This window comes from Peromyscus maniculatus, chromosome 4 (assembly GCF_049852395.1).
Source record: "Peromyscus maniculatus bairdii isolate BWxNUB_F1_BW_parent chromosome 4, HU_Pman_BW_mat_3.1, whole genome shotgun sequence".
Taxonomy (NCBI): Eukaryota; Metazoa; Chordata; class Mammalia; order Rodentia; family Cricetidae; genus Peromyscus; species Peromyscus maniculatus.
This window is the reverse complement of record NC_134855.1, coordinates 115,175,387-115,198,163: the sequence shown is the minus strand read 5'-3', so window position 1 is coordinate 115,198,163 and position 22,777 is coordinate 115,175,387. Positions and strand designations below refer to the sequence as shown.

General features: G+C 38.9%; 1 protein-coding gene across 9 annotated transcripts in view; it reads right to left on the bottom strand.

Annotated features, from left to right (window-relative positions):
• The window catches only part of Slx4ip (SLX4 interacting protein), a 189,698-nt gene that overhangs the window by 159,286 nt on the left and 7,635 nt on the right, over nucleotides 1–22,777 (bottom strand). For all 9 annotated transcript variants that reach the window (XM_076570721.1, XM_042276330.2, XM_042276331.2 and 6 more), the window contains one exon: nucleotides 10,888–10,945. In XM_076570721.1, the coding sequence (XP_076426836.1) occupies nucleotides 10,888–10,914 (27 nt within the window). In that variant the 5' untranslated portion in view covers nucleotides 10,915–10,945. The remainder of the gene's footprint in view (nucleotides 1–10,887; nucleotides 10,946–22,777) is intronic.

Sequence of the window (22,777 nt, the reverse complement as noted above, 5' to 3'; positions counted from 1 at the left end):
ATTCGTTCATCTGGCAAACCTGGAAGAGAATGACAAGTAGCATGAACTACAGAAGAAAAGGTGAGAAATAAGAAGAGGGAAAAAAAAAAATCACAGGCCTGGTGACCACGTGAAATACAAATCAATCAGTTCCAGGGGAACAGGTGGATCATTTTCCCAAGTTGCAAAATGAAAAATAAGACTTTATCAAGGAGGAAATGGACAGTAATCACCAGAGTGCCGTCTGAGAGTTGACATTAGGCCTGATTAAACAAAAGGAATTACTCAGTCATTTAATCAGGGAAACGGCACACAGATACTTGTCTAGATGAACAAAAAGTGGCAGCAGGGGGCAGGCAGAGAAGGATTGGCAGAGAAAAGACAAGAGAGGTCAGCAAAGGCTCCCACAGGTGCCCCAGGAGAGAGGAGCAACCTCAAGACACAGAGAGGGGGACACCTGAAGAGGTGGCAAGGACAAGAAGGATATCATGAGTAGGGCCACGGACCTGCGAATCCAAAGCCAGATCCGAGGAAAACTAAAGCTGGGCCCTGCCTTTGAGGTTATAGCAATGAACTCAGGTAGAAACTACTTAGAAACAAGTGGGAAGAGGATGAGAAGCCAAGGCTAGATTTAAACATTTTTCAGTTATAAAAACAAACAAACAAACAAACAAAAAGCTTATATTCCAAGGAAAAAGATTGTGGAAGGGAGGCCTGATAACTGATCTGGCCAGACAGAGAACACTTGGAAAAAGAAACTTGATTTCAAAACAAACAAACAAAATCTCTTGTTTCAAAGCACATATACTAGAGCATAAGAAGGCACCCCACATCTCTACAGCCATGGTAGAATTAACCGGTTGGTGTCAGTAAGCTGCTAGCAGTTCTGTTCCAGTTCCATCAAGTAATTAGCACACATTTAGCTGCACACATTTCCCAATCTGGGAACACAGCAATGCAGACCTGGTGAAAAACAGTAGCCAACATCAGCGGAGCACATCGCCAGCCATACACTACCCCCGTGTGTCGTCCAAAGAATAAAGCTCTTAAAAGAAACTGAACTAAAGAGGTCTGAAAGGTGGGGAATTTAAGAATCCGAAAAAGAAACACACAGGTCCTTCTTAGGCTTTGAAAATTTGGTAGAGATAAACATCCTTGTAAAAATGTTCTCAGGGCTACAGATCACTTTCCTTATAAACATTTATTTCTATTAAAGAACAGAATACTTAAAATGCTTTTGGTTATCCTTTAGGAGCACTTCCGTTTTATCTTTCTTAAAATTTAGATCAGTAAGTAGAACTCAACCTATGTGAGCTGAGTTAACCTATATTGAAGCAAAATTGGCTTCATTCTTGTTTTCAATGTGACACACCAGATCAATGCATCCATTTTCAAATAAGCAATGGTAACACAGTCAGTGGCACATTCCCCTTTAGGAACACCAAAAACCTAGGACACAGGATGCAAGTGATTCACAGAGGCAAGCTAGCAAGACAAAAGCCTAATGACAGCCCATCTGCTATTCAACAGTTTCTTTCTCTGAAAATGTAATGCATTAGTCTTCACATTCACTTTTACTATAGCAAGGAAATTTCATCAATTCTTGAGCATATTTAACTTTTTGTGGTGTTCTACAGAATGCAAAGTATTAACTGAGATTTAGATCTCAGCATAAAACTAAAATTGCTATCAAGGAGAAGAAAGAAAAAGCATAAATAGTAAGGATATAAAGAAATTCTTTAAATACAGTAAACTCTTATTTCTTTTTAAACATTAATAAACCTTTAGATCTCTTACTTAAAATTTAGAAAACAAGTCAGGCTTTCTAAACCAGTACCTCCCCACATACCCCAAAGAAAAAGTAGACAATGTTGAACAGCAAAAGTAGATGCTGTCAGTCTTCTGCAATGGTGGGAAGGGGCGAAGGGTCACTGCACATTCCCTGAAGAAGACAAAGCCAGATCCACATTCCAGGGAAATTTGGCTGGTCCAAGTTTTCCTTAAATACAGATTGGCCCGCCTGTCACTAAGCCAGGCTCTGTAATCTTCCCAGGCTGCCATTGCTAGGGAAGCCAGGAATCCCTTCTAATTAATCAACTCTCACAACAAAAATTTTCCCACCCACAAAAACGTTGTGGGGAGGGGAAGCGGCAAAGCAGTCTTCATGGCCAAAAGAATCTTAGACTTTGCTGTAATACCAAACTAATCCAAGAAAACAGATGCAGGAAGCAGAGGAAATGATCTACAGAGACAGACAATGAGCTTGGGAGCTTTTGCTGTACTGCTTCTCTGGAGCCCAAGTTAAACATGTTAAATCTTAAAATGTAATTACTGGGAATGAGGCCTGGCAACATTCTACACATCTTAAAGCCAGGAATGGGACCATGAACTTTCCCCAAGGCACATACCATATACGTTATTGGACATTTAAAGCAATAATTTATTGTTCTGGTTTCTTTTCTCTACCATTTTGTGTTTTAATGGATAAATATCTATGATTAATACCTGTGTGTTCATATCTACTTCTGTTTGCTTTGGGATTGCCTGATGCTTGCAGTCATTTTAACATAAGGTTAATTTCATTGAATGCTTACTCTGTCATGGTTTAAGCAGGCAAGAGCACCAAAGGATAGACATTTAAACCTGTTCTGTCAGGACCAGGAGTAACTCAAGGCTATAGCTCTTGTCTGGCATTCATGAGGCCCTAGCTTGGATGTATGTGTGTGTGTGTATGTGTGTGTGTGTGTGTGTGTGTGTGCGCGCGCGCGCGCGCGCGCGCTACTAGCCACCTGCAAACTACTGAGCATTTGATATATGGCTAGTAGAAACTGAGATGTTCTATAAGAAATATTTATACACATATTATGAAAATAAAACAAAGTATATATATATACATGTATGTACACTTTGCAGGCAGTGGTGCCTGTCTTTATTATAACTACTCAAATCAGCCCACTATAGAATAAAAGCAGCCAGAGACAACAGATTAACAGTAGAAATGGCTACATACAAATAAAACTTCATTTTCTAAAACAATTGGCTATCATATGTGCTGTAATTTGGTAACTCTGTCTAAAGCTGACCTTTGCTTGACTCTGAAAGTTTATGTAACTATGAATATTTTAACATACTGGGATGGGGCAAAGCCTTCAACTAAGATCACTACAGAAGCTTGGAGAGACATGTCCCTGCTGCTACCACTTCTATCAACTAGGATGAGTCACTGCAGCGTAGAACAGACCTCCCTGCTGTAGAATGCAGGGAGTTAGACATCAAGAGACCATGAAGGCTGCTGCTCCAAGGATTCCAGCCTTCGACAGTGCTGCCATTTCCTGGAAATCTGGACTGGGAGGGAGTTATACATGAGATTCCAAGTCCAAGGTCCCAAGAATTAGAAAAAAAAGCCCCCAAAACACTCAGATTAACAAAGGTCTGGAGAACAGCCTTCACTTTAAAAAGGAAAAGCTGTGAGTCGTAAAGAACCCAGACACAAAGGGCACGATATTTGATACCATTAGTTGATCTCCTACTTTTGAAAACATGATCTATCCAAGAATTTTTCAACTCAGGTTGTCAAAAAGTAGATGCATCTTTATGAAAACTCTGTATAAATTTATTTCATTAAAAGTTTATTTATTTACTTAGTTTCTGAATATTATGCAGGGGCAGATTAAAATGCCATATCAAAAATAAGCCCCGAAGCCAGGTGTGGTAGTGCACAACTTTAATCCCCACACTTGGAAGACAGAGGCAGGCAGATCTCTGTGAGTTCGAGGGCAGCCTGATCTACACAGAGAGTTCTAGGAGAGCCAGGGCTACACAAAGAAACCCTGCCTTGAAAAACAAAAAGAGCCCATTCTGGCCCCAACTGCCACCTACCAGAGGCAACAGGACTGAAAACTTAGCTCTTTAATCTGCTACTAACCATTGATTCTGTGTGAGCTACACTTCCTTACTACTGCACTCTATCCATCATCTGTGGACAATGAGGACACGATGCTTACAGCCACCACCCACACTTCTCCTTTCACCAGCCTTCTGAAATCCGGAGTTCACAATATCATGAAACGTAAGCTTTGCTCAATATCGAGCCATAGCTTATATTTACTCTATTTTACACAATTCTCTTTTTACTTAAGAGTTAAGAGTTACATCATTTTTCTTTTGTTAGTTTCCTAAATTCCTATGACTACATTACTCCCAAGCCCTGTGACAGATCAGAAAAAAAAAATTTTTCTTTATATATTTAAATGCACAAGGCCTCTTCCTACTTTCCATTTTTGGTTATTTGCAAGGAACCCTCCTTCCTATACAAACCGAAATGACTATACTCTGAACTTGATCCATAATGATCAGCATGAGATTTGTTTAGGCCCTGGCTGTTTTCATTCTCTATATCCAGGCTCTCACGTCTAACCCTCTGTTTATGCCCCGTTTTGGAGAACCACATCCTAAGACAGGGCACACAGAAAGCAAATTTCCCTGACCTTAGCTTCTCTGAAAAGGTCTCTACTCCACCATAATCTGTGCTTCAAAGTTGGACGGGGAAGAGAGTTCTTAGTGCTCGAACCTAAGGTATTACTATTCTTGTTGCCTCGTTGCTACTGTTGAGCAGGCAGGTCCTCATTCTTCACCTCTCTCTTCTGGGTTGTCCTTTCTCCTTCCTGCCCCCCTCCACTTCCCTCGCTCCCTCCCTCTACCTCCTCCTCCTCCCCACACCAAGTCTCTGCTGGGAAACTGTAGCATGACAGGCTCAGCACAACCCTTCTGCATTGGTTTTGCTGGATACTCACTCACCCTTTCCAACAGGAACTTTGTGTCCTCTGTGGTAAATTTTATTATCCTGTTTTTCACAGCGTTCCTTTCTACTACTTCTCGTTTTTTTTCTAGAAATTCAACTTTTGATATCAAGACCAAATTCTAATTTTCTTGGGTTTTTTTTCCTACATTTTTGAAACAATCTTTTGTTTTCATTTCTGAGCAATATTCCTTGAAATCATCAAAAAACTGTTTCTATCATGTTTTATAAGTACGCTTTCCTATTCTCAACAATTTCTCTGTTTGTATCAGCCTGATCTTGTTTCATCATTATAAGAGTTTCCTTTTGCTCTGAAAATAAAAATTAAACTCTCTAATTTTTATCCCTCCCTAAACTCTCTCTGACCTTCTGAGTTTTCAATCACTTTAGTCTCTATTTCTTATATTCTAAGTTTCCCTTAAACTTGTGCTGACGCTATTTTTCATTCATAATTAAAACAATGAAGTGGTATTGGAAGCATTGCACATATGACTGGGCTTGGCTAACTGAGACTCCCATAGGAGCCGATGTTTGATTAATGGATCCCAAATGTAGGTTACACTAATGTCACACAAAGAGACTATAATTTGAGAAGTATAATTAGAGATAAAAAGATATTTCAAAATTAAATTCAATAGATATAGTAACTGTAAATTTTTATGTATCTATGAATATAGTTTAAAACTTTAAGAAAATTCAAAGGAAAAATATATAAATTTTAAATCACAGTTGGATATTTTAATATATTTTTCAACTGATTGAACAAATGAACAACAATATTAGGAAATACATAGCAAACTGGTATAACACAACTGTTAAATTTGATTTGTTTTATATGTTTTATATATGTGTTTATTGTATATTACTATACCTGATGTTACATATGTGATATAAAATCATTCTAGATAATATCACATTTTTCAAATGTTTACAAAGCAGTATTTTATAAAAACAGAACTTCACTAAAGACCAATTTAAATATGATCAACAGAAATTCCCAAACAGAAGAGATTGCAATAACTAATATACCAAAATACATATCATAATGAAATTTATTAATTATTTGACCAAATGCCCACCTTAATTGCATCTACTGAGAAGAAAGCAATTAAGCAGGAAATGCTTTGACAGAACCGTATAGCTTTAAGTATAAGCAACAGAAGAAAAAAAAAGGGGGGGTTGATGGCAAAAGCTTAGGCTTCTGCCTTAAGAACTTGGCTTACGTAAAGAAAAGAAAGAATACAGATAAGAACCTGAAGAAACAGAAACAAGCTCACTGCAGACAGGAAAAGAAGGTGGCTCTCTGAAAATAACACTAAAAGCAACAAACCCCCACAGCTCTACCAATAACCATGGGTTTATGAGATACAAGCCTGGCTGTCAGGGATTCTAGAACCAGGATTAAGACAGGGGAAGATGGAGAGCTGGACTCATAATGCCCTAGGGGCACTGACAAAAAGGGGGGACTTAGAACTGAAGCCACTTCCTTTGCGCCTGGAATTAAGAAAACTTCCTGTGTGTAGATGTGTGTAACCTTCCATCACAGAATTCGGTGTTTAGCATACGAATACTCAATCCGTAGACATATCCGTAGACAATACTTCTAAGCTCAGTTTGTCTATAACTAAGGATATAAGTTTTCTGGGGTCAGAGCTATTCACTTCATTCCTTTGAGAAACAGTGACGGACATTTGTGAAAATGTAACTAAAACTGTTCTTCTCTGTATCTAGAAGTGACCAGTGAACAGTGGCTCCATCCATCTAGAACCTTGGAAACAGAGGGGGAGGAAAAAAACATCAAGGAAATAAATTATATCTGCAAAATAAAAATGAAAAATAAAAACCTTTCTACCCAACTCTGCTGTGGGTTCTAAATGTGTACTATCCACAGGTTAGTAGAACCCTGAGCCATGAAAGTAAACTAATAAAACGCCAATGGCCTCAGCAGAAATAAGGTTAAAATTACTCAACTGCTCTTCAGAGCACATCTTTCTACCCATGTATGTTGGGGGGAATATGTATACATGAATACATGTGTATAATGCTATATACAATATCAAAAACCACAAACATAATGTCAGCATTTCTGAGGCTGAGGTAAGAAGATCATGAGTTTTAGGTCAGCCTGGGTAATACAGAAAGGCCTCATCTTAGAATAGAAATATTAATGTCAGACAAACAATGCAGCAATTTAACTGACCCAGTTATTTCATACTTAGTATGTAATATTGTAAATAACAGAGAAACTTAAAAGCAATTATAAAATAAATTATTGTAGAATTATTACATTAAGATGAGAAAATGGGATCGTTTTAAAAATTGAGCAAGCATACAAGAACTAGTAGAATGTGAATTTTAAAAAATGAAAAATATAAATTTGTAAATAAAAATATCATTACTAAAATTAAAACAGCTATTATCCTTTTCAATTAACACCTTTTGGCTTGACCTCTTCCACACCAAAGTGTGAGTGTTTCTCTTTTACCCGCACATTAAATACAGATGAAAAGACTTTGGTTAAGTTGAAGAAGCATGATGAAAAAACACTCTGGAATTAAAAGTTGATATGCAGGCTGGAAAGGAAGGAGGGGCACGCTGAAAGAAGCATTGAGCTAATGGGAAGGACAAGTCGATGGCTGTGCATCATACGCACCTCCTGGACCTGTCCACAGCAGAAGGCATATGGTGACAGCACCAATGGCATGACACCCTGGGGCAGAGCAGAGCCACTTACTTTACAAGGGCTCTGTGTCAGACATTTAGAAAAGGAACCCAAGGGAATGGGCTGTGAGCTGCTAAACGCCATGGTTAGGGAACTAGATACTTGCATGTGTGATCAGAGGCAGGAGGAACATGATCACTATGGATTGGACCAGTTTCTGTAGCTAGTCTGCAAGCCTGAAACTCATGCTTATGGTAACACCCCTGACCTGGAAGCTGGGTTCCGAGGCTTTCAGACACAGCTGGGAGATGGAGTAATATGGTAGCAAAGTCAGCTGTGTCAGTGTGTACAGCAGGGGGGTCAGCATATCATCTCTGGACAGAATGAAAGCTCTAGGGTTGACATGTGACCAAAGTTAGGTGTCCTCCTGAGCCTCAGAAAGCTTCTGATGAACTCTGCAAAGAGCCTAGTCCATTTTAGAGCCCAGAGCTTGCTAAGGTACAGGCTTAGACAGGTCAATCTCATTCTTTCAACCTGTAAGCAAGTCATGACTTTACCCAGCAAACTTCAAATATAAATTGTAAAGAGAACAGAATCAATTAGGACATGCAATCCCAGGTAGAGAAATGGATGAGAATTTTTCAAAACTGAATGTATTATACTGCATTCCAACACCGATAAATCTATGCCTAGAAATTTGTCTCGAATTAAACTGCAGAATAGCAAAGACAGAAATAACATCTTAAGAGACAGCAGAGAAAAAGGACAAATACCAAAGAAAAGGATTGGTCCTATTAGGTCATCAAGAAAGAGACTGAACATACTAGGCTGTCAAGAGACTTCTGTGACAACTAGACTCTGGTGTAACCCAACATCTCTCCATTCTGGAGCTTCCCACATCACAAATCAAGTTCCCTCCTCTGGCCTGGTCCTTGTTCTGACTAACAGAATGCCAACTGGGATGGTAGCTGAGACTTAAATCCAGGCCTTTGAGAGTGAGCAAATTACACTGCTCCGTACTTATAACTCTTGTTTAGGGCTTCTGTACCTAGTCCCTATGCGAAGCCAAAGCCAACCACCATGGGGATAAAAAAAAAAAAAAACAGCAAACAACGAGCGCTTGCCATATGACGATGCCACACTTGATGTCCCTAATAACTGCAGTCCCAGCTAACATCAAAAGGAGAAACCACCTGTACAGAGTCAGGAAAGAAACACGAGATCATTTTAAGTTATTATTTTAAGCCAGTAATCTCAATCTCTCTCTCTCCCTCCCTCTACCCCCACCCCCAAACACAGGGTCTCACTATGCAGACCAGGATGGCTTTGAACTAACAGATATCCGTCCACCTGCCTCTACCTCCTGAGTGCTGAGATTAAAGGCATATATCACCGGATAATTGTATTTCCTTTTGTCCTTTGAGACAGAATCTTGCTACATAGTAAAATAATGTTCAAACTAGCATTCTAAAATCAATTTAATAGCGTTCTAGATTCTAGAAATCTAGACGAAGATCAAAATACATTTGATAGACAAACAGTGAATGTTCCCCACTTAGACACCCTTATGAAAGAAATACTCAAGAGTATATGCACACCAGAAGTAACTGTAAACAACAAAATTTATAAATAATAAGATAAAATGACATATTACACTGTTTCATAATCTGATTAACCAAATACTGGAATTTGAGCTGTTTTATTAACAATATTTTTATTGATTATTTGGAAATTTCACATAATTTCATTCACTTCCTGGTCCTTCCAGGTCCACCCCCCCACACCCTTGTGACAGTCCCCAAAACAAAAGAAAACAAGAAAAACAATATCAAGTCCAATTCATGTTGCCTATATACTCACTGGAGCATGGTCAAATTTGAAGTGGCCTGCCCCTTAAAAAAACTGAGTCCGGTGCCTGTGGTGTGACACCTTGCACAGCCTTGGTGCAGTGGAAAGGGGCTTGGACCTGCCTAGGCTCAGTGAGCTGGGCTCTGCTAACTCCCCATGGGAGACCTCGATTTGGGGGATGTGGGGATGCAGGGTGGCTTGCGAAAGAGGACTGGAGGGTGGGAGGAGGGAGGATGGGGGGGTCTGTAGATAGCATGAGAAGTAGAAAATTTCTTAAAGAAAAATAAAATAACAAAAACCTGAGTCCTTCCCTACCCCTACCCCTGCCAGAAGCCATCAACTGGGATGGCTTCCCTATCACAATTTTTAAGAGTTCTCTTCAATGGCTTTGATTATTACATGTATTTGTGTGTGTGCAAGGCAGGTGACCAGACAACTTGCAGGAATTGGTTCTCTCCTGCCACCATTGGGTCTTAGGAATACAACTAAGGATCAAACCCAGATAGTCAGGCATTGTGCCAAGTGCCTTTACCTGCTGAGCCATATCACTGGCCCTGCTTCTGTGTTTTTAATTGCTCTGGAAGATAGTGACAGTGTTACACAGAACTGACCAGGAGAACAGCCAACATAAAAGACAGTACCTCCAAGAGCTCACACAAGGTATTTATCAAGTCTTCTGCAGACCTTCTTCCACATAGAACCCTTTATCACTATACTCAAGAAGCTCTGAGCTCTACTATGAATGGATAGAGATGGCAAATTTATAAGAGGAAAATGAAAAAGTCAGTTGTTCTAGTTCCCTTTCTGTTACTGTGATAATGCATTGTCCAAAAGCAACTTGAGAGAGTAAAGGCTTCTTTCACAACTCCAGATCACAGCCCAACACTGAGGGAAGCCAGGGCCTGAACTCAAGTCAGGAGCTGAAAGCAGAAACAATGGAGGAACATCCCTTGCTGGCTCACCCATTAGCCTTCTCACAGGCTTATTCACATGCTCAAGCTTACCTCACTTCTTACCTCACTTTCTTAGCCCAGAACCACCTGCCTAGAAATAGAGAGCTGCCCATCATGGGCAAGGCTTCCCTTTATCAATAAATAAACAAGACAATCCCCGTCCCCTAGATATGTCCACAGGCCAATCTAATCTAGACAGCTCCTCACTGAGGCCTTCCTCAGATGACTCTACTCTGTAAAGCTGACAATGAGAGCTGAGGAGGCTGCAGGCAAGCAGGAGCGCTTTCTCAGCATGCACCCAGGGACAACAGCTTTGCCTGCCCCTTGACTTTGGCCTGTTTTGTCATCCTCAGAAGTCACACCATGGAGATGCAATGTGAATGATTAATATTAGCATTAGGGACAAAGTTACAACCAAACAGGATCCTACACAAAAGATTTGAAGCAAAGAATTCCTTATCATTTGAAAAATTATTAGGTTTCTCACCCATCTTTTCTTAAAATTTTGATGTTAACTAACCTAAATTTTCCATAATTGTACATTTAAAAAGTAGAGATCAACTTAAGAACTTCAACTTTTAATTAACACAGAACTCATATATGACAAAGAGAGTGACTTTTAAAGACAGCTGCTGAACATTACTTACTTTAATGGCAAATTTCTTAGATGCCATGGTTTACTGATTTCCAAACGAGCTACTGAACCTGCAGAGAAGAAAAAAGAAAGCTATAGTTAGATATATAAAAATATCTCTTTGGGGGATGTTATAAGGAACACCTGGCTTAATAAAATATCAGTAAGCAGTATGAGATAAAATTTTAATTCTAATTGTCTTTAACTAAATGATGTTAATGTAGTAACCTAAAAACTGACTAGAAGCAAATGTACAAGCTTAGATAGCTTCCCTACGGTACTCCACCAAATGTTTATAACCAAGTTATATTTACCCCAGGAATGCAAAGGTAGCTTAACATCTAAAAAGTAATCAATAAAATATGCCATCTAATTATAGGATTTGATTCCCAGAATCCACAATACAAGAAGAGAACCAACTCCTAGAACACACACAAACACACATACACACACACATCCCAAACAATAATAATAATTAATACAATACTTTAAAAGAGAAAAACCCACAGCTAAAATCATATATGATGAGTAAACATATCCTCCCACTACAATGAGCAAAGGGCAATGTCTTTCTCTTGCCACTTTTATTCAAAACTACTAAAAGGCAAATAGGTAAGGAAAAGAAGTGGGCATCCAGAAAAGAAAGAGATCAAACTACTTTATTCACAAATATCATGCTCTTGCATACAGAAAATTCTCCTCTCTCTTCCTCTTTTTTCTCTCTCATCTGTCTCCCATCCTCTCCTCTTTCATACCCACGCATACACAAAGAATCTATTACAATTAGTAAACAACTTTGGGAGAGCTGGTGGGATAATTGGACCATTGTTTTAAAATTCACTGTATTTTGACATGCCAGTAAAGAACAATACTAAAAGTGAAATTAATAAAAATAATTGCATTTCTGATAGCAGAAAGAAAATATGAAGGAATATAATTAACGAAGTATAATATTTGTATACTAAACACCATAAAACATTATTGAAAGAAATTAAACACTGAGCTAAGCAAATTAGCTCAGGGGCAGAGTGTTTGCCTAGCATGAGCAAGTCCCCACTGTTAATTACCAGTGCCATAAGTCAAAGAAAAATAAGCCTGTGTAAACAGGAATATACTTCATGTTTACACTCATGGATTAGGATACTTAATACCATTAAGATAGCAATATCCCCCAAACTGATTCTACCAATTCAATGCAATCTGTATCCAATCCCAACTCACTTCTCTATAAAAACTGAAAACATATCCTAAAATATCTGTGTAAATATAAGGCATATGAGTACACAAAACAATCTTGAAAAATCAACACAGAAGACTTATGTGTCCCCATTTAGAAACTTAATACAAAACTAAAGCAATCAACATAACATGGCATTGCATTAAAATGTACATACAGATCAACTGAATAAAATCAAGAATGCAAAAAACAGACTTTTACTTATGGCCACATGATTTTCTTTCTTTCTTTCTTTCTTTCTTTCTTTCTTTTTTTTTTTTTTCCGATGCCACACGATTTTCAAGAAGGGTGTCAAAAGAATTTGATGGAGAAGAAATTCTCCAACAATTGGTGGCAGGACAATATGCAGAGAGCAATAAACTTTGTCCCTTCCATCACACTTCATACAAAAATTAACTCAAAGTGCACCAAATACCTAAAGGTAAAAGCGAAAACTATAAAACTCTTAGAAAAAAACATAAATTATAAATTTTCATGATCATTTAGCTACTAATTTTTTACTTTGATTTTTTTATTGTTGATCTTCATGCTAATAATTTTTTATTTTGATTTTTTTATTGTTGATTTTCATGTGTAGTGTGTGTCCCCACTCCTCTGGGTATGTGCATGTGTGTGAGCATGCACATGTGGGTGTTGTGGAATATCAGTTTAAGATGTGTTATATTTGTTTATGCTGTGGAATATTTGCTTAACGACACAAAGATGTGTTGCATTCTTTCACATTGCACTTGTTTAACTCTGTGAAGCTGTGTTACTTTGCCTGCCTAAAACACCTGATTAGTCTACGAAAGAGCTGAAAAGGAGAAGGAGAGAAGGACTCCAGGGGCCAGCCATCCAGCCACACAGCCATCCATGGGGTAAGAAGGAAAGAAAGATATATAGAATAAAGAAAGGTAAAAGTGGTTTTGGGGCTTTAGCTCCGTGGTAGAGCGCCTGCCTAGCAAGCACAAGGCCCTGGGTTCGGTCCTCAGCTCTGGGGGCGGGGGGTAAAAGCTTAGAGGCAAAACGTAGTTAAAGAGAAACAGGATAATTTAAGTTAGAAAAGCTGTCTAGAAACAGGCCAATATAAGGCTGGGCAATCATAAGTAAAAATAAGGCTCTGGGTATTTATTTGGGAGCTGGGTGGCGGGCCCCCAAAGAGTAAAAAAATCAACTACATATGAGTACGTGAGTATGGAGGCCAGAAGTCTTGCAAGGAGTCTCCACTAATCCCTCTCTACCTTATCTTTTGAACACTCACTGGCCTGAGTTAACTGGTTCAACTAGTTTAGGCCAATGAGCTCTAAGCATCTATGTCTGCCTCCCCGGCACTGCGATTACAGATGTTGCCACCTCTACACCCAGTTTCTATAATGGTACCTAAGATACAAACTAAAGTCATGTCTGCATATCAAGTACTTTACGACTGAGCTATCTGCTTAAAACTAGACAGTACAAACTCACAGAATGAAAAAAAAAAAAACTGCTTATCATACATCTGATAAAGAAACTATGTTTATCATCATTAGCCATCAAGGAAATGAAAATTAAAACTACACTAAAGTGCCACTTTATATCCTTAGGGATGGCTAAAATCAAAACAAAAACAACATAAGGATCTCACAAAGAAAAACAATCCCTTTTATCCAATCCAAAGATCTCTAGTCTAGAAAATCACAAGCACATAGGGAGTGGAGGCTTTTTAAGTTCACGTGTCTCTATCCTACCTAGATGACCCAAATGAAGACTGAAACATTCCAGTTTGGGGAACTGAGCTGACATAAAACAGGAGGTCTAAAAATATAGACATCCAAGGTTCCCCAAGAACACAGCCAAGAGACCCCCAAAGATTCTAGTCATTTTAATGTTCCAGCTCAAACACAAACCAGAAATCACTCACCCTGATCCTATCATGAAAGAAAACCAAACCAAACAAAACCCTTCTAAATGAGAGAGAAGTTTTATAAAAAAACAAACCAAAACTATGATAGGTGAAATGAAAAAAAAAAAAATCACTGGAAGAGTGGGACAATCAAGTAAATTTCTCAGAAACCAGCAAAAATGGAAATGATGAAAAGAGAGAATTAAAGAGCCAAAACAGAGTAGCTAGCATATAAAAATTCAGATGAAAATGAACCCTTGCCTGGCATATTTCATAGTGAAATTTTAGGTAGAAAAAAAAAAGTCGGGACTAGGATACAGAATACAAAGAATTAATTAGGTGCCAGAATTTGATCCAAATTGTCCATACTAGCCCTAGAAGCTCTAAAACAAGGGAAAAATACCTTTTTTTTTTTTTTGTTTTTCGAGACAGGGTTTCTCTGTGTAGCTTTGCGCCTGTCCTGGAACTCACTTGGTAGCCCAGGCTGGCCTCGAACTCACAGAGATCCGCCTGGCTCTGCCTCCCGAGTGCTGGGATTAAAGGCGTGCGCCACCACCGCCCGGCGGGAAAAATACCTTTAATATTCTAAATTTATTTCCAAATTCCAATTGCATTTAAACATAAGGAAATAAATAAAACATATTTAGACATGCAAGGTCTTTAAAATTTGCTATGGTTCATGTATTCTTTCTCAGGAAACACTAAGATGCACTTTCCAAATGAGGAAATTAACCAAGAAAGAGGAAGAAGCAAGAAATGGAAAGTCAAGAAAGAAAGCTGAAGCAAGCTAAGGATCCTGAAAGGAGACAGATCCCTGTGTGACTACTAAACACATAAAGGGGAGCCACTACAAAAGACAGGCGGGTCTTGGGGCTCCAAGAACAGCACATCCTGTGTGATTCACACACATGGAGATGAATTTCAGACAAGTGGTAAAGAACATGAGACTGACTTAGGAGAGGCGTGTGAAAATCTAAGCAGCTGTGTAATTACTGATTCTAGCATAAACAAAACCTGTGCGAAAAAGAAAAGAGTACTTAACACGCACAGCTCAGTTATAACTAACATTACTAGTCATGACAGTAAACACTGAGTATTGACCTAAACAATATTTGCTGACCACAATTTTACAGAGATGGAAGGTGTAAGCATATATATGGATATATGTGCTGTTGAGGGAATAGAAGTCCCAGAGTGCAAAAGGTATTGCTGATGTTCATGAAATATTCCAAATATTCCAAAACCAAAGCCTAGTAACAGTCATAACACAGAAATACAATGGCAAGTTATTTACCAATATCAACCAATTCCTTAAGTGTTAAATTCTGCACCAACCTGAAGAGCACAGTACAGAGTTGATATAATGATGCAGGCAAGATTCTATCCATAAGCTCTGTGTGGGGGACTAGCTGTCTTTTGAAATTTTGTGCACAATACCTTTAGAACACTGCTGCTATCCAACAGAAATGCAATGTAAGCAACAAATGTAATTTAGAAGTTTCTAGTACCTGCATTTCATAAGCTCAAACAGAAACAGGTGAAATGGTTTCAACAATATATTTTGGTGCTGGGTAGATGGCTCAGTGGGTAAAAATGACTGCCACATAAGCATGAGTTCAAATCACCAGATCCCATATTTAAAAAAGAAAGAAGAGAGAGATGGGGGAGGGGGGAGAAAGAAGGAAGGAAAGAAAAGAAAGAAGAAAAAGAAAAGCTGTGTAGAATATTCCTTTACACTGTGTGAATATATGTTGCTGTGACTGGTTTAATAAAGAAGCTGACTGACTGGTCAATAGCTGGACAGGATAAGGTTAGGCAGAAGAGCCAAACTGAGATGCTGGAAAGAAGGAGGGCAGAGAGAGGGAGGCCCGAGCATATGCAGAAAAAAGCAAGATGGACATGCCATACTGAGAAAAGTTACCAAGCCACATGGCAAAGTATAGATAAAAATATGGGTTCATTAAAAATGTAATAGTTAGCTAGTAACAATCCTGAGCTATTGGTTGAGCATTTATAAGTAATATTAAGCCTCTGTGTGGTTACTTGGGAGCTGCACGCTGGACAAAAACTTCTGCCTACAAAGCTGATATGGCTTGCCCCTGTAACTCCAGCATCTTGAGGACAGAGAAGGTAAATTGGGGAGCTCGCTGGTCAGTCAGCATAGATGATACCCTGAGCTTCAGACTCAGGGAGGGACCGTGGCTCAGGGAATAAAGCAGAAAGGCCTCCTCTAGCCTCTGCATATTCTGCACCCCCATGCACATTCATAACACACACACACACACACACACACACACACACACACACACCACAATAAGTTATAAATATGTGGCCTCCAATGAGTGCTCATAATTACTACTACCTGATCACGAGTGTTATTTTTATGGATTTAATGACTTTTTTTTTAACCTGATCAACTTTGACTCTAATTGTTACGTAAACAAAAATATCTTTACCAACCTTTGAACTCATTTTAATTAATGGTGTCCTTTTTCTACTTTTTCAGATGAGATCTTGCTATGTAGTCCAAAATAACCACAAATTTACCATGTAACCCAAGGTAGCATCAAATTAGCTATGTAGCTGTCCTTAAACTCCTGCTCTTTGGGCTTCAGCCACAAGAGTACTAAAGTTTCAGGCATAAGCAGCTACAAGCAGCTTCATGTTCATTGTTCAAATAACAATGCCTATCGTCATTGTTATTTAACGTGGATGTAAATGGGGGGAAAAGAAAAGCTTTCTAGGGGTGAGGGGTTATACTGATTATTCTGAAGACTTTAGATTTTTGAGTTTTTATTATTTGAGCCTGATAAATACAAAATCAGTCCTCTAAAATACATTAATTCATGATTGAACAATGTAGCTAAAATCTTAAAAGAGCACCATTAGAAAGGTGCTTAAAAATAGTTCGATGGGTCATCTAGATGGAGAAAGGAAGCATTTCTGTCTCAACCAAGGATGAAGCATTTGTAGTTATTTTTCTAAATCTACATGGGCTTTCTCATCACACGAGGGTGCCCCACTTTCTGTCTTCTACCCCATAAGTACCTAAGATCTTTTAGTGAGATCACAAAAACTGAGGAACCATCAGCTGAAGGGAAGGGAGGTCAGGGCAAGATTGTGTGTGTGTGTGTGTGTGTGTGTGAGAGAGAGAGAGAGAGAGAGAGAGAGAGATGCAGCAGGCTTTCTTTTGGGCCACAAATCATGACACGGAGACTTATTGTTAATTATGAACGCTCAGCCTTAGCTTACGCTTGTCCTTCTAGCTCTTACAGCTTAATTTAACCTGTTTCTCTTCATCTACGTTTTTGCCTCAGGGCTTTTTACCTTTTGTTCATTCTGTATGTCCTACTCCATGTCTGGCTGGCTGGCAGCTGCCTGAGTGGCTGGCCCTGAGTGCCCCCCTCTCTTTATCCCTTCTTTCTTCTCTCTCCTAATTATTCTGTCTGCCAGCCTCACCTGTCCCTCTGCTGTCCAGCTACTGGCCGTTCAGCTTTTTAACTAGACCAATCAGGTGCCTTGAACAGGCAAAACAACACATCTTTACATCATTAAACAAATACAGCATAAACAAATGTAGCACACCTTTACATAATTAAAGTAATATTCTACAACAGAGATGGCTGCATGACGAGTTCATAGGACAACTGTCTGGACTCTGTTACTTCCTGCCACCTTGTGGGATCTAGGAAGTGACAGGCCTGTGCTTCAGCACCTCTACCCACTGAGGCAAGGCACGGGTCCCACATTTAAAGTTGTCTAAGAGTGAAAACTGTTGATTCACAGGACGGTAGACAATATCCCCTCTTTATGGAGGGTGACCCCTAAGGTCTGTCTCTTCTATTTCTAAGCCTCTGTCATCCTAAATTGAACAGTAGTTCAAGGAACAAATAATGCCAGAATACAAACTCTTTCAGGGAAGAGAGTCAGGAAAAGTATTCCACAGGTCATTTGATGGAGCCCCAGTAGGAACACCAGACAGAGGCAGTAGAAGCATGCTAAACCACAGTCAATTCTACATGCAACAGACACCCAAACAAACAAAAGCAATCTGAATATAGCAAACAACCAAACAACCAAAATAAATAAATAAATAAATAATAACCTGCAAGCTTGGTTTGACACCGGAGACCAAGGCAGACTACGGCACATTGCAGTCAAGACACTGTGTCAAATAAGTAAATAAAAATGAACAGATTCAGATGATCCTTTTTATTACAAATAGAAGAAAAATCGCTACAAACAGAAAGCAAATTTTTGTGGACAGAGGCAGGCACTGGCAAGACTGGGTCTCACTGTATAGTTATAGCTGACCAGCTGTAGCAGACCCTGAATTTGTTCTTCCTGAATTTGCCTCTGCAATTACAGGAATGCACCACTATGACAAAAGTTGGAAAAGAAAAAATAGTGTCTACAAAACACATAGCAAACATATAAAAGGATGAAGTACTAAAAGCAATTTCTTTGAAACACATTTTTAAAATAGCATTTAAGCCAGGCTCTCATGAATACAACAATCAAATAATTTGAGTAAGACATTTATGTGAGTGCACCTCACACTCAATAATAACTACACAGTTTGAACTACAATCTTGACAGGGAACCCAAGGAACAGCAACAAATATAGACATTTTCAGGAGGGAGAACATCTTCTCAGATGTGGTAAAGCTACACTATATTATGGCTGCAATGAACTGTATGTAGCCTTTTGACAGCAGACTAGATGGAGCCAATATGTTCACAGAAGTGACACACAACAAGAACAACACTCTAAGTTAGTGAAAACTGAAGAACCCCTTTGCTATGGGATGGTCCTTCTGTACACCGTGAATGTGTGTTGCTCTCACTGGCTAATAATAAAGCTGTTTTGGCCTATGACAAGGCAGGATAGGGTTGGGCAGAAAAAAACAAACTAAGGAGGGGATGAAGAAGAGTGGAATCAGAGAGAGATGCTGCAAGACACCCAAGGAAAAGGATGCTGGAGGACCGGTACGCCACGGACCACGTGACAATAAATAGATTAATAGGAATGAGTTAATTTAAATGTAAGAGCTAGCCATCGGCCAAACATTTATAATTAATATAAGCCTCTGAGCGATTATTTGGAAGTGCTGCGGGATGGGGAAGAACGGAGAAAAGCCTCCGTTTTACACCCCTTTATTAACAAGTAGTCAAACTTAGTCTCACTGGAGAAAATAAGTGAAATTGGATAAATTCAAGCTTCCATATGACACACAATGGGAATGCAGAACACACACTAAAGTTTAGGTTTGTTTTTATTAGAAAACGGTATTTATGGGATTGTTGTTTTATGAAAATAAAACATTTTTATTGAAAGAAATGAAAAAAAATTCATTTGGGGCCATAATCTCACACAACACAAAAATAAACTACAAATGTGATAAAAACAAACAAAATAAACTTCAATTTGGGAAACTAAAACTTGTTAAGAGAATTTTTTTTAAACACAGAATAAGGAAAGAGTTTTTAACTAAAATAAAAAAGGACTCTCCAACTAAAAGAATGGTAGTTTGGGTCCCATTAAAATTAAAACTTTCTGAGGCTGGACATGTAACTCATTTTAGCCTGGGTTTAACACTGTAACAATAAAAAGCAAATTTGAAACTTCTCTCCCGATTATGAGAAAGCATTTGCAATTCACATATCCAACAAAAAATATTTATATTTAGGAGTCATAAAGAACTCTCAATGCTCAACATCAAAAAATATCAAACAATCCTATCAGAAGTAAGAAAAGAACAATAAACATATTTCACCAAAGGCCAAGTCCACAGGCAGTCAGCATGTGAAACCACATTCAACATCATTAGCTATCAAGGAAATGAAACTAAAACCGTAAGAAATCCCTGCATGCTATGAGGACAGTAAATAAAAAAACACTCAGTAACAACACCAAATGCTAGAGATGACACAGTGAAGACACACATGCCACATCAGTGGTAGAGCGCTACTCTGGAAAAGAGGGTGGTAGTTTCTCACAAATCTAAGCACATATTTAACATACAACCCCAAATGGCACTCCTGAGACTGCATCTCAGAGAAATAGGCCCACATTAAGACAAAGGAAGAACCTGGGATCTATCTATAGTGGGTAAACGGCTAACAAACAGTGGTATAATATGCATGAGACTTTACTCAGCCATAGGAAGGAATGGGATACTAATATGCTTAAAAACCTGGATGAAAGCCAAGGAAGTTATGCTAAAAAAGAAACGAGTATAAAACATCCAGGTGTGATAGATAGTACATGCCTATAATCAATTCCAGCACTCAGAAGGATAAGACAGAAGCAGCTCAGGCCAGCCTGTATTACAGGCAAGACCCTGTCTTAAAACAAACAAACAAACAAAAAAACCTATATATGCTATAGAGTTCAACTTAACGTAGCAATTGAGAAATGACTTAACTATAGAGATGGAGAACAGACTGGTAGCTGCCAGGGCCTGTAGTGCTGGATACAGGAATGCACGTATGAATAAAAAATAAAATTGTACAAACTGAGCAGATATATATGAACCTGGTTAAATTAAAAAAAAAACTTTTAAAAGGAAACCAATGTCAAGTATATAGTTTTTATGTTTATAATATAGTTGGACAAGATACCACTAGAAGAAACTGAGTGAAGGGTACACATGACCTCCCCGCACATCTTTTTTTTAATAATTTCCTATCAATCTAAAATTACTTCAAAATAAGATTAAAAAACTTAAAGTACTTGTTCTCCACACGCACCAAAAGGAACTGGGGAGGAGTTACACACCAGGAAAAGAACATCCACAAGACATCCCACCAAAGGATCGATGTCCAAAATAAAAGAATCCAGCAGAAAAATGGGCAAAGGAAGAGCCCAGGGTTGGGAGAGGTATAGATGTTTGACAATCACTGTGTAACATCTAGTCTTCTCCTCCTTTGTACAGGTGGGGGACACAGGCCTCACGATTCTTTTACAAAACCTGAGAACAGTATCTCCTCACAGAGCATCGGAGCAGCACATGCTCTCCTCTCTTACGACAGACACAAAGCTTGTCATCATGGGCCTAACAGAAGACAATCACAGATGATATCATCTGCCTCCCACAAGGGCAAATGGTGCTAAGGCCTAAGTGCTGGTGGTACCACGAAAGCCATATGTTGGTACCTGAATCCCACTGTCACAGTATAAAGAGGTGAAGCTGTTGGGAAGGAATATAGCATGCGGGCTCTGTCCCTCTAAATGGGATTGATGCTCTCAATAAAAACAAATGTAATGAACATGCAGGGTCTTCTGTGTTGAGAACACTGCAGGAAGACACATCTAGAATTTTCACAAACTAGTTTTCTTCTCTCTTCAGTTGCCCCAGTTTATTTGTAAAATAAGTAAAATTTTGAATAAAATATAGTTAAAAAAAATAAAAGATACCATTTGAAGCAAATAGCAAGCCCTCATCAGACACCAAATCAGCTGGCACTTTGAGCTTAGATTTTCCAGCATCTAGAACCATGAGCATTAAATGTCTGATGCTCATACACTACCCAGTTTAGCACCAATATGGCATGAGCACATCTGTAATTGAGCCCTCGGGAGGTCGGAGACAGGAGGACTGAGAGGTGAGGTCATCCTTGACTATCTAGCATGTCTGAGGCTAGCCTGGACTACAGAGACCTTTTCTCAAAAATAAAATAAATGTTACCCAACATAAAGTGTTTTGTGATAGCAGCCCACACATACCAACACGTGTTAATGCCAAGAGTTCAAGATTCCCAAGAGTGTTAGCCTGAGGGGGCCCCACAATCACTGTCTCTTAAGAGTACTACTTGTTGCCTTCTTCTCAATTCTCAGTATCTAACACCATCACTAGAGGGATGTGACCAGGAAGCCTGTACTCAAAATGGTCACGCTTTGCACAGCATCAAAAGTCCTTGATTAGAATCCTTGCCCACCCTCCTTCCCAGAACCAACCTCCTTAACATCTACACTGACTTCACCCAAACAGCCCTTGGCAAAGGTCCTTGATTATGGATCTCTAGGTACTTCTACCTCCTCCCACACATACTGAGCTGATGTTCTCTTCTAAAGTATTCTATCATCCAACATCCACCAGCGGAGCCACCTGTTCCTTGGAGCCCTTCATGACTGTTCAGATTGAACTGTTCCTCTCTTGGCCAGTCACACTTACTCATACTCCACTTACTAGACTCCACATGATCCTGGTCCTCAGAGTCTCTTCTGCCTGACTGGAGGTTTCCTAGGACAAAGTCTTTTCAGGTCCTACTTAATAACTGAGCCATCACACAGGTATACAACAGAAGTTTGTTTAATCAACTTTACTGTCCTAACAGTCAGCTGCTATAAGCTATTAATATATTTTATATTTATATCCATTTATCCAATGAAACTGTATTGTCTCCAATCCCAAATTCTCCATGAAATCTTTCAAATGGAAGTAAAAGTATTCTGAACAGATGTTTAAAAACAAGCCATTTAAAAAATATTGAATTAATCAGACAAAGTTGAGAGCACTGTGATTCATATATAGATCTTAATGTTTTATGATGGGAATCATGTACAATGAGGCTGGGAATGTAACTTGGGGTTTTCCTCACATGTTCAAGTCTTTGGATTCAATCCTTAGCTCTAAAACATTGAACCACCACAAGTAAGTAAATAAGCAAATATACATTTAAAAATTAAATGGGTAACAGATCGGACATGTGGATGAAATTTAGTCCATTTCAGTGTAGCCTTTCACTGTTTTTTTTTTTTTTTCAGATTGCTTCTGTTGTTAAAACACTGACTTCTAACAG